This window comes from Blennius ocellaris (genome assembly GCF_963422515.1).
Source record: "Blennius ocellaris genome assembly, chromosome: 18".
NCBI lineage: Eukaryota > Metazoa > Chordata > Actinopteri > Blenniiformes > Blenniidae > Blennius > Blennius ocellaris.
Genome location: NC_137667.1, coordinates 1,666,151 through 1,683,904, shown reverse-complemented (window position 1 = coordinate 1,683,904; position 17,754 = coordinate 1,666,151). Strand labels below are relative to the sequence as shown.

Below are 17,754 nucleotides of genomic sequence, written 5' to 3'. Positions count from 1 at the left end.
CTTCTTGGCTGCCGAGTGTCGGGGTCATCGTCATCGTGATCGTCATCGTCAGTCACTCAGGAAATCCTCCTGTATCATAAGTCTATAAAGCTCCCGAAGGCTCGTTCTGACAAACAAATCAACTGCGGAGAAAAGTGACGATAACGCCCCAATGAAGAGACAATTAGAACACGTTCCGTTTAAAAGACGACACTTCCTCCGATGTCTTCGACCGAAACTCCCCAGACCCAGGAAACACGGTAACGGCAGTGAGGACGAAGGACAACAAGCCGGGGGCTTTGAGAATCTCTTACCATCTCCCACTCCGGCGTGTTTTCATGTCCCTGCGTCGAGAGCAGGAAGAGGAATCGCGACCTGTCAAGACGGCTGCGATGTCGTCGGGGGGGGGGGGGTGGTGGGGGGGGGCAAAGTTCAGCTCCTCGGGAGGATTACGCAATCCAGTGTGAGTGACTGGGCCGTGCTGCTCGGCAGATTATTACCTCACTACGTGGGATTAGAGGACAAGAGGGGAGAGCGGTGACTCGCCTCGCAGGTGGGATGTCTGGTACAACACACTTATATATATATATATATATATATATATATATATATATGGTGGCTTGCAAAAGTATTCATACCCCTTGAACTTTTCCACTTTTTGTCACATCACACGCCACAAACATAAATATATTTCATTGGAATTTTATGTGAAAGACCAACACAAAGTGTCACACAATTGTGAAGTACAAAGAAAATTATACATGACTTCAGGCTCACACACCAACGATGCTACATGCTAAAGAGTGTCAGGCTCACACACCAACGATGCTACATGCTAAAGAGTTTCAGGCTCACACACCAACGATGCTACATGCTAAAGAGCTTCAGGCTCACACACCAACGATGCTACATGCTAAAGAGTTTCAGGTTCACACACCAACGATGCTATATTGCTAAAGAGTTTCAGGCTCACACACCAGCGATGCTACATGCTAAAGAGTTTCAGGCTCACACACCAGCGATGCTATAAGCTAAAGAGCTTCAGGCTCACACACCAGCGATGCTACATGCTAAAGAGTTTCAGGCTCACACACCAGCGATGCTATAAGCTAAAGAGCTTCAGGCTCACACACCAACGATGCTATATTGCTAAAGAGTTTCAGGCTCACACACCAGCGATGCTATATTGCTAAAGAGTTTCAGGCTCACACACCAGCGATGCTACATGCTAGAGTTTCAGGCTCACACACCAGCGATGCTATATTGCTAAAGAGTTTCAGGCTCACACACCAGCGATGCTACATGCTAGAGTTTCAGGCTCACACACCAGCGATGCTACATGCTAGAGTTTCAGGCTCACACACCAGCGATGCTACATGCTAGAGTTTCAGGCTCACACACCAGCGATGCTACATGCTAGAGTTTCAGGCTCACACACCAGCGATGCGACATGCTAAAGAGTTTCAGGCTCACACACCAGCGATGCTACATGCTACATGCTAAAGAGTTTCAGGCTCACACACCAGTGATGCTGCATGCTAAACGTGATTCTCGGTGCATCCCTAGACGTACATATGTCCATAGTGATCACTGTACCCATCATTAGATTTGAGATATGTATTTACTTGTGTAAACAGTAAGAATGTTTATGAAAAATGTATATTTTTTGCTTTTTTTTCTCCATGTCTGTATTAGAAAAGCAACTGCAAGTTATACCAAGTAATATTCCTGCAACAAGTTTATAGACTAATTGTTCTAATAAAATAAATAAATAAAGCATGTGTTGTAATGTTGCTACCTTGACTTGGGACATGCAATCGCTGAATTAAAAAAATGAAATCATGGCCGTGTGAAGTGTCATAATAAAAATCCACCAGGTTTCCTTTGAATAATCTCTCCACTAAACGCCGGCCTGCATGATTGTCGTCGTTCAGTCCCGACAAGAAACGCACATGACCAGCATCTCCATCCGCCCAGACCCTCCTCGTCTCCACGGTGACGTCAGCAGAGTATAATTACAGCACGGAGGGAGGTAGTCTGCACACTAATCCGTCTGCTGCCGCCTCTTTGTCCTCCGCACATCAGCCGAACACCTGCAGACGCTCTGCCGGAGTCACCGGCGGAACGCCGTGCACGCCGGCGGCTTCGGTTGTGTGAAAACCGCAGCAGACGCCTCGCCTTGTTTCCAGCAGGTTATTATTACACAGCGCTCCTCCACAGACAATCATGCAGGGCGGCTGACTGCGACCAGAAGAACTCAAACTGAACTACAGGAGCAATGCAGGAGGTGACAGACGCCTCATAGACAGACGGGTAGAGATCGAGATATATATTAGATAACATTCTGTTATATTTACATGTATAATACAAAAAGATAAAATAGAATTTTGCAGAAGAATTAGGATTTGATAAGTTTACTACTTCATACCTTCCAAATTTTAAGTTTACTTCCTTCCCAACCCCTTACGACCGCGTCAGTACGATATTCGAGTACTGGTAGCGTTAGCGTAGTCGACGCAGCGACAGAACAAAGTCCACATGTGAGAGCCGTTTTCAAAAAGTTGCGTTGCCGTGTAAACGGACCCCTAAAACTCTACGGAGGTTTACCGCTTTCCCTTAAAGGACCAATATTTGAAAACAGTTATCGGCAGCAACAAAAACAGCAGTTCAATGTGAAGCAGCAGAGACCGAGATAGTGGGCGTGTCTTGTTTTGGTTTCTCCGCATGTCAATCTTCCTGGGGGCGGGGCTTCTCCAGCTCGGTGCCGCGTCATCACGGTGGTGCCCCGTCATCAAATTGAATCAAAGCGTTGAGCTCCCCCAGTTAGAACAAAGAAAAATCAAAGTGTTGAGCTCTTCCACCAGTTAGAACAGAGAAAGATGAAAGTGTTGAGCTCCCCCACCAGTTAGAACAAAGAAAGATCAAAGCGTTGAGACCCCCCACCAGTTAGAACAGAGAAAGATTGCTGTGACCTCAAGCTTGAGGGAATCAATGAAAAAAAAACACTTTGGGGATTATATGAACCCCAAATAACACTTTTATGATGTTGAAAGCCCAGAAAAGTCGATTTAGTATAATATGGGACCTTAAAAAAAACCTTGTCGTGGTGTCAGACATTCTGATGCAAACGGCTTGAATAGCATCATCGCTAACAGAGCTAAAGCGGGAAACCCGGGGTCTTCCTCGTCTCACCTTGACGAAGTTGTCCGGGAAGAGGCCCCTCTTCCCGTTGAGGTCCCCCTCCATCCAGCCGTCCTCCCCGTTGTACCGCACATTCTTGATCACGTCGCCCAGGCGCAGGGTGAGCTCGTCGTCGTGGAGCGCGTCGTAGTCGAATTCCACCACCACCTCTGCGAAAACCAACGAGGGGGAAGAGGAGACGGATGGTTTAAGAGAGGGAGGAAGACTTTATACAAATGACCCTCCTCGCGATATCTTACCACAGGAAATTTTTTTAAAACTATCCACAAAATGTGGAAGTTACAGGCGTGAAAAGGGCAAAAACCTGATCGAGTCCAAACGAGCAACAAAAACAGAAGAAGCTGAAAAGTCTGAAATGATTGAAAGAAATAAAAACGTGAAAAATTGAGCTCAAGAAGCAAGAAAGGGGGGAAATAAAATACCGACTAGACACGACCAAAAACAAGGACTGGGTACAAGTAGGTACTTTTAGGAGCCTTTCACATTCCGATAGTCACTTGTGAGGGAGTGGAGCCGAGAATCCTTCTTTCTGGGTCTAAATCCTTCCGATTAGCTCGGTTAGCTTGGTCGTTTACTACCCAGAGTGCATTGCGCACTACGTCACGTCCTCTCACCCCGCCTGCGAGAAACATCCGACACGGAGGTTTTTTTTTTTTTTTTTTTTTTTTTAAAGGGACCGGAGATCTCGTGAGCTCCGGTTCAGAGTTTGTGGGCGTGTTTAGTCCGGAACCACCGGCGGCGTGCGAGCAAACGCTAAGCTACATGCTAACACTGGGTACCGATAGGAGGATTTGAATAGCATACGATAAGGAGAGTGTTTGTTGAGGCGACGCGACTCAGAACGGCCTTGAAGGCTCCGGTATACGACTGTTTACGGTACACGCTATTGGGGGGGGGGGGGGGGGGGGGACGGACACTGTTTGTGTTTTGCCCGGTGTGTTCTTCTTGACCCGACCTCTCCGGGGGGGGAATCCCTCTGTGAGCTGCCAGCTCTGCACGGCAACATGGAGAGAGAGAGAGGGAAAAACACCAAACCAGTCGAGGCGTACACAAATAAACGGCCTAACCGAGGCCCCCCCCCCCGCCCCCCCCCACCCCCCCACCAGACTGTAATTTGTGCCTCCCTGTCCGTGAAACCACAGGAAGAGATACGGGCCCGCCGGAGTAAACAAAACAACGCTGACAGACGCAATCTCACTCTGCTGAGCAGCGCTCGTCTTCCACATCACAGAGGTGTGTGTGTGTGTGTGTGTGTGTGTGTGTGTGTGTGTGTGTGTGTGTGTGTGTGTGTGTGTGTGTGTGTGTGCAGCCATTACAGCACCCAGGTGACCAGGCTAACACACCCTGCTTGAAGTCGCGAAACAGCTCAATGGTTAAACAAGGCTTTCTAAGCCCCGCCCCCTCCCCCACAAAAACCACACAAAATAAAAAATCCCAGCAAACCTTACACTTCACTCATCTACTCTACAGGATCAATGTTCAAGATCTCAACGGGTTTAAAGCCGGGGTGGCCAACATGAGGCCCGTGGGCAACAACCGACCCGCAATCGGCTCCGATCTGGTCCAAACGTCAACATTTCAAACGCAGATGATCGGTGACGCTGCCGTGGAGGCCGGCTACTGCGAGACACGCGTTTGTACGAACCAGCATAATGCAACAAGTTGCTGAATTTTATTTGACGTTTGACCGTTTTGTTGTAGGTTTTTTTGCACCACAAATCATTAACATTGACCGTAGTAATGTTCGGTAATGTATAGCTTTGTGAAAATAGACATTTCACCACCTTAATAAAGTTTAAATGTAAAGGTTATTGTTTGTGAACCGAAACGTGCTCGATACTTCCGGTTCTAAGCGACAACGTTGCATAACTAAAACGAGAGAAATTAAAAATTTCAAATTCTAAACCACAAGCTTCATACAAGGTTAAAATATTCCCAAACGATCTTATGTATAACTTGAATCCTCATGAAAATCAGTTTTGATCTGATCGTCAGTTCCATTAAACAAAATAATATTCCACTTTGCAGCATGTTGAAAACATCCCGACTCCGTCTCCGTGGAAACGCTGCTCCAGCTACCAGCTCTTCTGCACATGCTCAGTATGCACAGTGTATCGTTCTCTGCCTATACGTGTGGCGTCATTGCGAAAACAACAGTGCCCACTAGTGGCTCTACGTACAAACGAAATCCCTTTCAAAGCGACGCCCTGTAAACGCACAAATGATGCATTTTTTTTTTTTTGTCCCCCTGAAAAGTAAACGAGGGTCCAAGTCCATCAAAAATAACACTGAAATGTTGCCCCAGTAAAATGAGATTTGTTTATTTAATGTAGTTTCAAGTACGTCGATAAAACTTTTCACTATAAAAAAAAGGACTTTTTGCATCCGAAACATTAACTTTGGAGAAGTGGAGCAGCTCGGTCAGCCTTCAGACGCAAGCAGCCAAAGGTCTTGTTCCACAAAGGAAATGCCTTTGTGAACATGAAACACTGCTTAAAAACAGCGTACAGGTGTGTGTGTGTGTGTGTGTGTGTGTGTGTGTGTGTGTGTGTGTGTAGTCGGAAAAGAGGGAACTTCCTGCCGATTGACTGCAGACCCGAGAGCAGCAGCAGCTGGATTCCGATCCGAATAGTTGCAGTGACTTATTTGTAGCTCAGAGGGGAAGTTCCTGAAAAATGAAAGTAAAATCAAATGAAGAACGGAGCGACGTGAAGTACGAGCCCTCAAGGTCAGGACACATGGGGGGGCGTCCGTCTGGAGTTCCTGCTAAAAGCACCACACTCTCCATGAGGCGTAATGCATGTCGTGAGTCGGGATGTGGGTCACCGAGTCTGCAAAGTCTTTCACTACGACAGAGTTCTTCAACCACACTGGTGTTTCCTCCAGATCTCGTCAGCTGAGCCGTGGGAAATTATCACATTTCACATTTTTTTCTAAAAAAAACCTTTGCTCTCTCAGTGTGTTGCAGAGTAATCATGTATAAATACTCTTCACCACTAGAGGGCAGCACAGAACTTTGCCGGTGAAATGTAAAGTGACAGACGTCAGTGTGGTTCATCTCCACCTCCTGCTACCATCTTGTATCAAAGTACTGTGTCAGTGACAGTGATGGAGAAGTTTTTGAAAACCAGGATCTCAGCTCTTCATCCATCAGGTCCAGGTTTCACACTGAGGGAGGCACTATTAAAAAAAGTCCTTGCTTTCTGGATTTACTGGATTCCTGTTGATAAAACGTTGATGAGAAAGACTTTATATTGTTAATAGAGGCTACACAGTTTCACATTTTCAGGTTGTGGTGTGCCTCGAGAATTTTCCAAAGAAAAAAGTGTGCCTCGGCTCAAAAAAGGTTGAAAAACACTGATTTAGAGGATTCTGGTAATTGGGCAGAATGACAGACCCGGCCAACGGAGGCACTTTTGATGCTTCAAACTCAGACTTTTGTTCAAGAGCAGTTGTTCCTGGAGTGAAAAAGTCAAAAAGCCCAAGAACCGATTGAGGAAATCTAAGAAAACCTGCCAAAGACACATTTGTCAGCGCTCATTTTCTCTGGGTGTAACAGACGGGTTTATTGCTCCCGTCTAACATCGCGTGTCTACAAGACGTTTGAAGGTGAGCCGAGGCCTCTGGCTTCAGGAAGTCCGCAGCAGAGCCCGTTAAGCCCTGGAGCCGTGATGTGGAGCCTCCTTGGATTGGACACTGGAGGTGAAGGCTTTCGGGGCCTCGGTCGGTTTGTTCCTCAAAGTATTCCTGGATCATTACTTGTTCGGGGGACGGGGGACGGGGGGGGTACTGCCTTAAAGCGACACGCTGGCTTAGCATTTTCACACGACATCCGGGTGCCGTGTGACGAGTTCCGAGGTAAAAGAAACCACGACGGTGAAAACGGACAGAACTTTACAGTCGTCTGTGGATCCGCCGTCTCCGGATCAGAACGAGCCTCGTCGTGTGCAGCAGCTAGTTTTGTCTACAGTGTTTTCATATTGGCCAAGTATAAATCCTCGATGTTATTTGAATATAAGACGAGCTTGTGTTTTGCCCGTTTCATTACTTTTTTCTTAAACTGAATCGACGCAGACGCCCGGTTTATATCTGAACTGCTGCTTGTAGAATCGTTAAAGTCAAATAATAGAAACGATAAAAAAAAATATTGCCGCGTCCTGAAGTACTGCACATCAACAGGCTCCACCGGAAACTGAAGAATTCCCAGCGAGGCCGAGGGACACGGAAACACCTGACCGACTGCAGCGCCTGTATGTTTCCAAGCAGGTTTGAGGACAACGGGAGGAATCGCACCTACGACTCGGGGGAGTGGCGCACAAGGTGTTCCCGGCAGAATCGCCACAGCTCTGAGAAAACCAGATTATTAAGAGTCCAGCCACTTTTGGACAGAAAGCTCGAATGTGTATTTTCCTTCATACAACTAAAGCCCCATTTACACGACAAAACTGAAAATGCAACTTAAACAAGGAAAAGTCGGAGTACTTGTGAGTAAATGGGCAACAACAGAGGATCCTGGGTGTGTTTAGATTAGATTATTTACCTTCACTACACGGTACCCGGTGGGCCTACGTGGATTCTAGAAGACGCTGGATTGTTTACATCGCAACCGGCGGCCCGACGTGCCAAAAACACAGTCTTGTGTAGAAATCGGCGAGTGTGAAGATGTTTAATAAGTCGTACAGGAGGTGGGTCGTCTCCCTCGACGTCGCTCAAGGAGCTTCTTGTGGTCGCCATGCCGACGGCCGGATTCCGCCTCAAGAAGCCAAAGCGCTACAGGAAGCAGCGCGACCTCGTACCAAGGGTCAATAGCAGGTAGATAGCATAGGTAGATAACAGATAGCATAGGTAGATAGCATAGGTAGATAACAGATAGCATAGGTAGATAGCATAGGTAGATAACAGATAGCATAGGTAGATAGCATAGGTAGATAACAGATAGCATAGGTAGATAGCATAGGTAGATAACAGATAGCATAGATAGATAACAGATAGCATAGGTAGATAGCATAGGTAGATAACAGATAGCATAGGTAGATAGCATAGGTAGATAACAGATAGCATAGGTAGATAGCATAGGTAGATAACAGATAGCATAGGTAGATAGCATAGGTAGATAACAGATAGCATAGGTAGATAACAGATAGCATAGGTAGATAGCATAGGTAGATAACAGATAGCATAGGTAGATAACAGATAGCATAGGTAGATAGCATAGGTAGATAACAGATAGCATAGGTAGATAGCATAGGTAGATAACAGATAGCATAGGTAGATAACAGATAGCATAGATAGATAGCATAGGTAGATAACAGATAGCATAGGTAGATAGCAGATAGCATAGATAGATAGCATAGGTAGATAGCATAGGTAGATAACAGAAAAGTCGGAGTACTTGTGAGTAAATGGGCAACAACAGAGGATCCTGGGTGTGTTTAGATTAGATTATTTACCTTCACTACGCGGTACCCGGTGGGCCTACGTGGATTCTAGAAGACGCTGGATTGTTTACATCGCAACCGGCGGCCCGACGTGCCAAAAACACAGTCTTGTGTAGAAATCGGCGAGTGTGAAGATGTTTAATAAGTCGTACAGGAGGTGGGTCGTCTCCCTCGACGTCGCTCAAGGAGCTTCTTGTGGTCGCCATGCCGACGGCCGGATTCCGCCTCAAGAAGCCAAAGCGCTACGGGAAGCAGCGCGACCTCGTATCAAGGGTCAATTTACAGGCGGCCGCGCCGGCAAGAACGGAGGATTCAGGGCTTTGCAGACATTTTCCCAAGAGTTCTGACAAACTTTACGCGAACGTCCTTTCTGGAATCCGTTGAAATAAAATAAGCGAGACTTCTCAGGTGTTCAGCCCCGATGGTCTGAACGCCTACGTGTCGTCTCTCCGGCATACCTCCGCCATACCTCCGTCATGTCCAGTCTTGCTCGCTCCTCTTATCAGATCCTGCGTTTCTCCTCCTCTACAACCCGGCGAGGAGTTTTGAAATAGTTTTTTTTTTTTTAAATGCAACCTTTCCTGCACTCCTGCGTTTCCACACTAGATGAATATAGTCATAAAATCCAATTAAAAAAACTAAACAGGGTGAGTCGTCACGCCTCTCCCGGCTTCCGAGTTCTCATTTCCGTGCTTCCAGGTTTGATAGGCGGCGGATTTTATATAATCCAGTGACAGACGGGAGGATGTTACAGAGGCGAGAGGAGACGGAAGGAAGGAAGGAAGGAAGGAAGGAGGGAGGAGGTGCACAAGGCCACGCGGTGCCATGTGTGCTTCTCTCCGCCGCTAAAGAGGAAACTCATAACTGCATTCCTTCCCCGTCTGATCCGACGAGTCGCCGACAGGAAGGCCGAGGCCTGAATTCTCCGGCTACGATTGTTTTTATCCGGCGCTTTGGGCAAAAAAATACAAAAAATTAAATAAACCTAATGCAGAAATGAACTGAACCTCATCAACCAGGAAGATAAAAAGAACAATAAAGCAAAACAAAGTGGGGCGACACAAGCAGGAATGTCAAATATCTAAAAGCGATCCAGTCGCAAAACACGGGATCAGTGTGGTTTTTTTTTGTTAAAGTGATGAAAATGTCATATATTGCCTGATATGACATATTGAGAGGAAATACACATAAAACTGACTTGGATCCGAGAGTCAAATTGCAGAAAAGAGCGATTTGGACCATTAATAAAGTTCCACAAATCAACTTTTCATTCAATCACCCACATTAAAAATTCCTGAATAAAAACATTCCAGATGGTATTTTTCTCAAAGTAAGACCATTTATAATAAAAGGGGTGTGTTAAAGTTTGAAACCTGTAAAGTAAGAACAAGTTTTGGACTTAATGATGGAATTCTCTGTGTGTTTTCAAAAAGAGCTTAAGATGTAAAATAATTCAAAGGTTATGCTGTGAATTGTTCATTTGAAAAGGGATTTCTAAACTGTCAATTAGTTTTGTATTTGATTATCGATTTGACTTTGAAATCCTTTGATGGTCCAGGATCGGCAAAACAACAATAACTGCTGGACAGTTTCTTATTTTTTTATTTATTTAGCAACAATGTTGTTTGCTGCTTTTTACAAATGCATCTGAAATAAACCATCTATCTATCTAAAATGTTTATATTTTGGCAAAAATCAAACAATCTCAACATTTAACTAAACCGTTTCTGGTGCAAATGTCCAGGAAGCTTCTCCAATAACTTGCATAAAATTAAAAAAAAAAAGGAAAAGGCAATTATAAACATCTCAGTTCAGTGTTGTTTTGTGACTGAAACTCTTAAAAAAATCTGTTTTAAAAAAATTACTTTTATTCCATTTTCCCACAGGACTTAAATCTGACATCCGCGGTTCAGATAGACGAGAAAACGAATCCATAACTTCACTTTTATTAAATTCCACCGCTGCTTTAACCTGCAGGTGCATCTTAAATTATATAAATATATAGTAAAAAGTTGATCGTTTGTTTAGAAGAAACTTGTTTTGTTTTTTTTTATTATTGTGATGTTTATGGACCACATTCCCCTTTCATCTTGAGTTTTTTTTTTTTACAAAACGTGACACATTATAATAATTCCACCTTAAATAATGACCAACATCAACACAGCATGTGATTCCAGTGCTCTGCATGTTACTGTGACTCTGCTCCAATCACACTTTTATTTATTTGTTTGTATTAATGCACACTAATAGTAAACGTGCCAGATTATATATATAGCAAAACATTTACATCTGTGTTCCCCGAGGCAGGTCACACAAGCAATACGCTGTTATAAAGGAACACCAAAACCACGGAATTGCTTTGTGGCGACGCTTTTAAACACGGGTAAAGTTTTGAAAATTGAGCATTTTGTATTTTTCTGAAGCACGTTCCAGTGACGACGTGAGAAAAAGGCTCTGGATCCAGAGTTTCTCTGGGTTTTGCGGCTTGTTGCTCCGCTGAGCGACCAGGATGTAATCCAGAGTTGAGGATGTGAGAACAGTTTAATATTCAATCGGGCCGCTTGGCTCCGGTCCAGCCTTTGTTTAAATGACGACGCCCCCTTTTCTCAACCTGCAAGCGCCGAGACGACACCGCGGAGTTCAGGCCGGCCGGCGGCCACCGGGTCACCTGACTGGAGGACGTACCAGAGGAAAACACCAAGTTTCCTTTTCTGGTGCTTGTAAAGAGTAAATACTGGAAAAAATACACCTCTATGATACTATTTAGGAATTTCGGATGGACAGATAGCATAGATAGATAGCATAGGTAGATAGATAGCATAGGTAGATAACAGATAGCATAGGTAGATAGCATAGGTAGATAGATAGCATAGGTAGATAACAGATAGCATAGGTAGATAGCATAGGTAGATAACAGATAGCATAGATAGATAGCATAGGTAGATAACAGATAGCATAGGGAGATAGATAGCATAGGTAGATAACAGATAGCATAGGTAGATAACAGATAGCATAGGTAGATAACAGATAGCATAGGTAGATAGATAGCATAGGTAGAAAACAGATAGCATAGGTAGATAACAGATAGCATAGGTAGATAGATAACATAGGTAGATAACAGATAGCATAGGTAGATAACAGATAGCATAGGTAGATAGCATAGTTAGATAGCATAGGTAGATAACAGATAGCATAGATAGGTAGCATAGATAACATAGATGATAGATAGATAGATAGATAGCAAAGATTGCAAAGATAGCTAGATAGCTAGCATATAACAATAATAATAACAATATAAGTTTAATATAATATGGACCTGACCTACCTCGTTATCGTGGATATGAGCTAACATTCCAACTCAGCAAACAAATGTGGCGTTGGTGCTCGTCTGCGCTCTACCGATGTAGCTCTAGTTTTATAGTTTACAGTCACTGCAATAACAATCCATCTTCATCGTCCGCACATACAAACGTCCGTGAATTCAACGTTTTTAATGTTTATAACATATTATTCTCTGCGTCAGCGCAACTCCTGTCCTGACAGAGAGAGATAGAGAGATAGAGAGATAAAGAGATAGATAGATAGATAGAGAGATAGGACAAACGAGGGGGAAGGTTCCTGCACGTTTGTATGTTTTGCTGAACTCAGTCTGGTTGTTTGTTTATTTTTTTTTAAGTTGTTTATACCTGCTCAGAACTTCCTGCTCGTGGTCCAGGATCGTGATTTGTTGAACTATTTACTTAAACATTTCTCCATAATTCAGACTCTTCATGCCCAATGTGCATGAAATTCAGTGACGTACATTAAAAGTGCCCACAACATGGTAGAAACAAAACACAATGTCGACGACAAACTGGCTATAAAATCTGCAGAAATCAAAATAATCCCGTCATGAGACGGTGAAACGGTTGTTAATTTAGAAAACCAGCAGATTTCCGTCTGTTACGTGACCACAGGCCTCAGGACGGTCACACATCCTGTGGTTGTCGGTTTGTCACTTACAGTCCTGGTTCATAATATGCAAAAAAAAAAAAAAAAAAAAAAAAAAAGCACTTTCATTCCTGTGACGCGGCGGCGGCCGCCCGATCTGCAGAACGTGACGTCCACGTCTTGAAAACCGGTTCCCCCGCATTGTTCCACGTCACTGAACGGGTTCCAGCCACGACGCAGCAGGCGGGTTTCACCAGTACAGTACCGAGGTCACGGCGTTTCCTCGTCACGCCGAACGCTGACGGATCAGAAGGGTCTGAAACTGAGGCCGCGTTAACACAGCCAGGGTTCCCCCCCCCCCCCCCCCCCTCTACGCTTGAAAAAAGAATTTTAATCATAAATTTACACAGCGCTGCTTATACTAGGGGGGGTGGATAAAATTAGAATTTGCATGCAACAGGCTTAAATTGACCTTATTTATATACAAATCACATATATAATATCATTTTTTTGATTTTCAGGTTGCTACTGCCTGCTACTGGCCATATAAGGAAAACCGCGTTTTGGGCGAATTTCTCGAATTTTGCCACTTTTGACAAGTTTTGTGATTTAATGGCTCAACAGTAACGTATCATATATTACATTCACACATTTGTCCTGCTAATCAATGTTTTATTTGTTTATTTTAGGTAGTCTGAGACAAGATGGCTGCCAGTAGTACCTCCACTATTGGTCTTAGAAGCCAGGCTGGGACACGGACCCTGTGTTTGGCAACAACCTCAAGATAGTTTTGGGGAAAACAACTGACAGATCCACTGTTACCTTGACAGAATTCCGTGCCGCGATGGAAAGACTGTCTGTTCAGCCATTATAATCATTAATAATGTGCATGCTATTGATTTTTTTTGGGTGTGTTCTAGTATAAACCATACCTTTTAGTTCATAAATAAACAAAATAAAACAAGTAATCACTATATTTGTACACAATGTTGAGACAGAGTCATTGTCCATTATCATATATAGCTGAAAAAAGCGTGCAAAAGTGTGATATACGCAGTACATCAAAACATGCCAGTAGCAGGCAGTAGCAGAACCAAAATTGAAAATGCAGGTTACTTGTGTGTTTTATATATAAATAAGGTCAAAATAAACCTGTTACACGAAGGTTTTGGGGAAAAAAGGTCATTTATCCACCCCCCCTACTTATACACCTGCTTCAGAGCTGCTATGAGCAGCCAGACCTGCAGGGGGCAGTGTAGCCAGAAGCGTGACGCCATGACAGCCAATCAGAATCACGAACTGCGACGTAAACGTCCTCAGATTTGATCCAGATCATCATTTGTGGCGAGTCGTAGCTGCGTTTGTGTGTAAATACGCGGCGTAAAGAGAAATATCACCGTTTTTTTTTCAACAAATACCTGAGCTGAGCAAAAAAACCTCAATTATTATTTCCTTTTTTGAATCGATTTATAGAATTTGTAGCTATAAACAATTTTTATTTCCTGCATTTTTCACGTTGCATTCTACAATCCCTGGCGGGTTTTTTGGTAGCGCAATGTGAGCCACTTAAATCGGGACGTTTGCGGAGTCGTCCCATTTTCCCATTTTTTTTTTTTTTTTTTAAATGGGAAAATTTTAGCTCCTGCTAATTTGCTTAAAAAGCTTAAACTTGCTGAACGGCGGAGCCTCATCCGTGCTTTTATTTTGGGATCGTCGACATGCATTTTAACTGCGAGGACAATCACAGCCATAAAGACGATATATCAAAGGTCTGCGGCCATTTTTTTTTTTGTTTTTTAAGTGCATTGAGAGAAGAAAAAACAAAACACCAGACGCTGTAGTCAAATCAGACGATCGACAACTGCTTTGTTTACTCACTACCAGTGCTTTTTGAGGGTTCTCCTCGTCCTGCCGGATTATGCAAGACTGATGAGAGAACAACGGTCCTCCATTAAAACGAGAAGACGTCTCGTCGGTAATTAAAAGGCCTTTGCTAAGAAAATGGAACTACGAACATGACAAGAAGTGCTACGCCTCAAACAGGAAACTGTGGTGAGGCAAACTAGATCATCATGGACTGTGAATCAGCAAAGATATTTATGTCACGGAGAATCTTTTTAATGAAGAAATTAGGAGATAATTTGAAAGTTTGAGGACAATAAACATGAACTGGGTTTGTAACCGTGAGGCTCAACTGATGGTTTATTGGAAATGTATAATGAGAAACACTTAAAAAAACTAAATAGTTTGTGAAAGTCTCTAGAATTAACGGGAAAAATTACGTTTGAAATAAGACGCTTCATTCGTAGATTGTGAAGGAAAACGTTAGTTGAGTTAATCGGCAGAAAAACAAAAAATAGTCTTTGCGTTTCCTGGGAAACGGAAGGCTGCTGAAGCCCCGAGAACCAAAAACGCTAAACTTTTATTGTTTCGGGCGTCCCGCTCACACGACAAAACAAAACTGTGCTTTTGAGGCCGAACTTTTTGAAAACGCAACTTTGCGAAAAAATGCTCCGTCTCCACGGTCGTAGTTAACAGTTCTTCTGCACGCGCTCAGTCGATCGACAAGTGTTTCCTCCAGAGTGTCAAGACAGTCCATATTCTCCTGGTGCTTTTATTTTGACAAGGCACCGTAACAACAATTCAACTCGGTGGTCCGTCAATGTCCATGTCGTACAACCATTGTTGTTCTCTGCACGTCTGTGTGTAACATCACTACAAGGAAACAAACAAACAACAGCACCAACTAGTGGCCCAACGGGAAAACTACATTTCCATGTAAACTGACATCGTTTTCATAACTTTGCCGTGTAAACGCACAACTTTCCCAAAATTAAAAAACGACGCGTTTTCCACCCGAAACGTTGTCCGGTGTGTCGTATCGACCAACAACCTCTGAAGTTAGTGAAAAGGTTTGAGTAAAGTTCCTTCACGAAACAAGAAAGAGTAACTTTGGTATACAATTTAAACACTTTGGAGGATTTCGAAACAGAGTGTGATGGAGAACGGATCTAGAAGGTACGGTAGAGAACGGATCTAGAAGGTACGATAGAGAACGGATCTAGAAGGTACGATAGAGAACGGATCTAGAAGGTACGGTAGAGAACGGCTCTAGAAGGTACAGTAGAGAACGGATCTAGAAGGTACAGTAGAGAACGGATCTAGAAGGTACAGTAGAGAACGGGTCTAGAAGGTACGTAGAGAACGGGTCTAGAAGGTACGGTAGAGAACGGATCTAGAAGGTACGGTAGAGAACGGCTCTAGAAGGTACAGTAGAGAACGGATATAGAAGGTACGTAGAGAACGGATCTAGAAGGTACGATAGAGAACGGATCTAGAAGGTATGGTAGAGAACGGATCTAGAAGGTAGGGTAGAGAACTGATTTAGAAGGTACGTAGAGAACGGATCTAGAAGGTACGATAGAGAACGGATCTAGAAGGTACGATAGAGAACGGATCTAGAAGGTAGGGTAGAGAACGGATCTAGAAGGTACGATAGAGAACGGATCTAGAAGGTAGGGTAGAGAACGGATCTAGAGGGTACGATACAGAATGGATCTAGAAGGTACGCTAGAGAACGGATCTAGAAGGTACGGTAGAGAACGGATCTAGAAGGTACTGTAGAGAACGGATCTAGAAGGTACGGTAGAGAACGGATCTAGAAGGTACAGTAGAGAACGGATCTAGAAGGTACGTAGAGAACGGATCTAGAAGGTACGATAGAGAACGGATCTAGAAGGTACGCTAGAGAACGGATCTCGAGGTGGTTTAATAAATCCAGAGGCACTTGCAGATAGATGCAGAAACAGTTTGCTGGCTCTCGAAACCGGTTTGTAGAGAATGGATCTAGAAACACTTTGGTGGATCTTGAAACATTTCGATGGAGAAAGGATCGAGAAAGTTTACTGGTGGATCTAGAAACCGTTTGATGACCGAGAAACCATTTCCTGCCTCTAGAAGCAGTTATAGATGCATGTAGAAAGTTTGATGGCTATAGAAACAGTGGTATAGAGCTAAAAACAGTCTGATGGATCTAGAAGCAGTTATAGATGCACAGAGGAGATTTGATGGCTCGAGAAACAGTTTTCCAGGAAATGGATCGAGAAAGTTTGATAGATCGAGAAACTGTTTTATACATCGAGAAACTGTTTTATAGCTCTAGAAACTGTTTTCCAGGTGATGGATCGAGAAAGTTTGACGGATCGAGAAACTTTTCTATAGCTCTAGAAACTGTTCTATAGCTCTAGAAACTGTTTTATAGATCGAGAAACTGTTTTACAGATCTAGAAACTATTTTACACATCTAGAAACTGTTTTATACATCGAGAAACTGCTTTATAGAACTGGAAACTGTTTTATACATCGAGAAACTGCTTTATAGAACTGGAAACTGTTTTATACATCGAGAAACTGCTTTATAGAACTGGAAACTGTTTTATACATCGAGAAACTTTTATACATTGAGAAACTGTTTTATACATCGAGAAACTGTTTTATAGAACTGGAAACTGTTTTATACATTGAGAAACTGTTTTATAGAACTGTAAACTGTTTTATAGATCTAGAAACTGTCTTATAGACAGAGAAACTGTTTTATAGACAGAGAAACTGTTTTATAGACAGAGAAACTGTTTTATAGACAGAGACACTGTCTTATACATTGAGAAACTGTTTTATAGATCTAGAAACTGTTTTATAGATCTAGAAACTGTCTTATAGACCGAGAAACTGTCTTATAGACCGAGAAACTGTTTTATAGACAGAGACACTGTCTTATACATTGAGAAACTGTTTTATAGATCTAGAAACTGTTTTATAGATCTAGAAATTGTCTTATAGACCGAGAAACTGTCTTATAGACCGAGAAACTGTTTTATAGACAGAGACACTGTCTTATACATTGAGAAACTGTTCTATAAATCTAGAAACTGTTTCATACAACTGGAAACAGAAGACAGGAATCCAAAGTGGGATCCTGTAAAACAAAAACAAACAAACCAGGACACCCGGGAATAAAAGTCACCTAATCCGCATCAGCCTTTAAAGACTCGGTGAAACAGGAAGTTTCCCCAGGAACTCCTGTCCGTCCACGTCAACTGTCCGGGAAGAAAAAAGTGGGAATAAACTGGGAATTTCCGAGTTAATGCAGCCGCCCTGCAGGAGGGGACGTACGTGTTTCTGGAGGCCGTGTTTTGTTTTTATTTTT

At 43.3% G+C, this 17,754-nt stretch overlaps 1 protein-coding gene across 1 annotated transcript in view; it reads right to left on the bottom strand.

Annotated features, from left to right (window-relative positions):
• The window catches only part of cd2ap (CD2-associated protein), a 57,512-nt gene that overhangs the window by 39,190 nt on the left and 568 nt on the right, over positions 1 to 17,754 (bottom strand). The window contains exon 2 of the mRNA XM_080513972.1: positions 3,172 to 3,329. Coding sequence (XP_080370098.1) covers positions 3,172 to 3,329 — 158 coding nt within the window. The remainder of the gene's footprint in view (positions 1 to 3,171; positions 3,330 to 17,754) is intronic.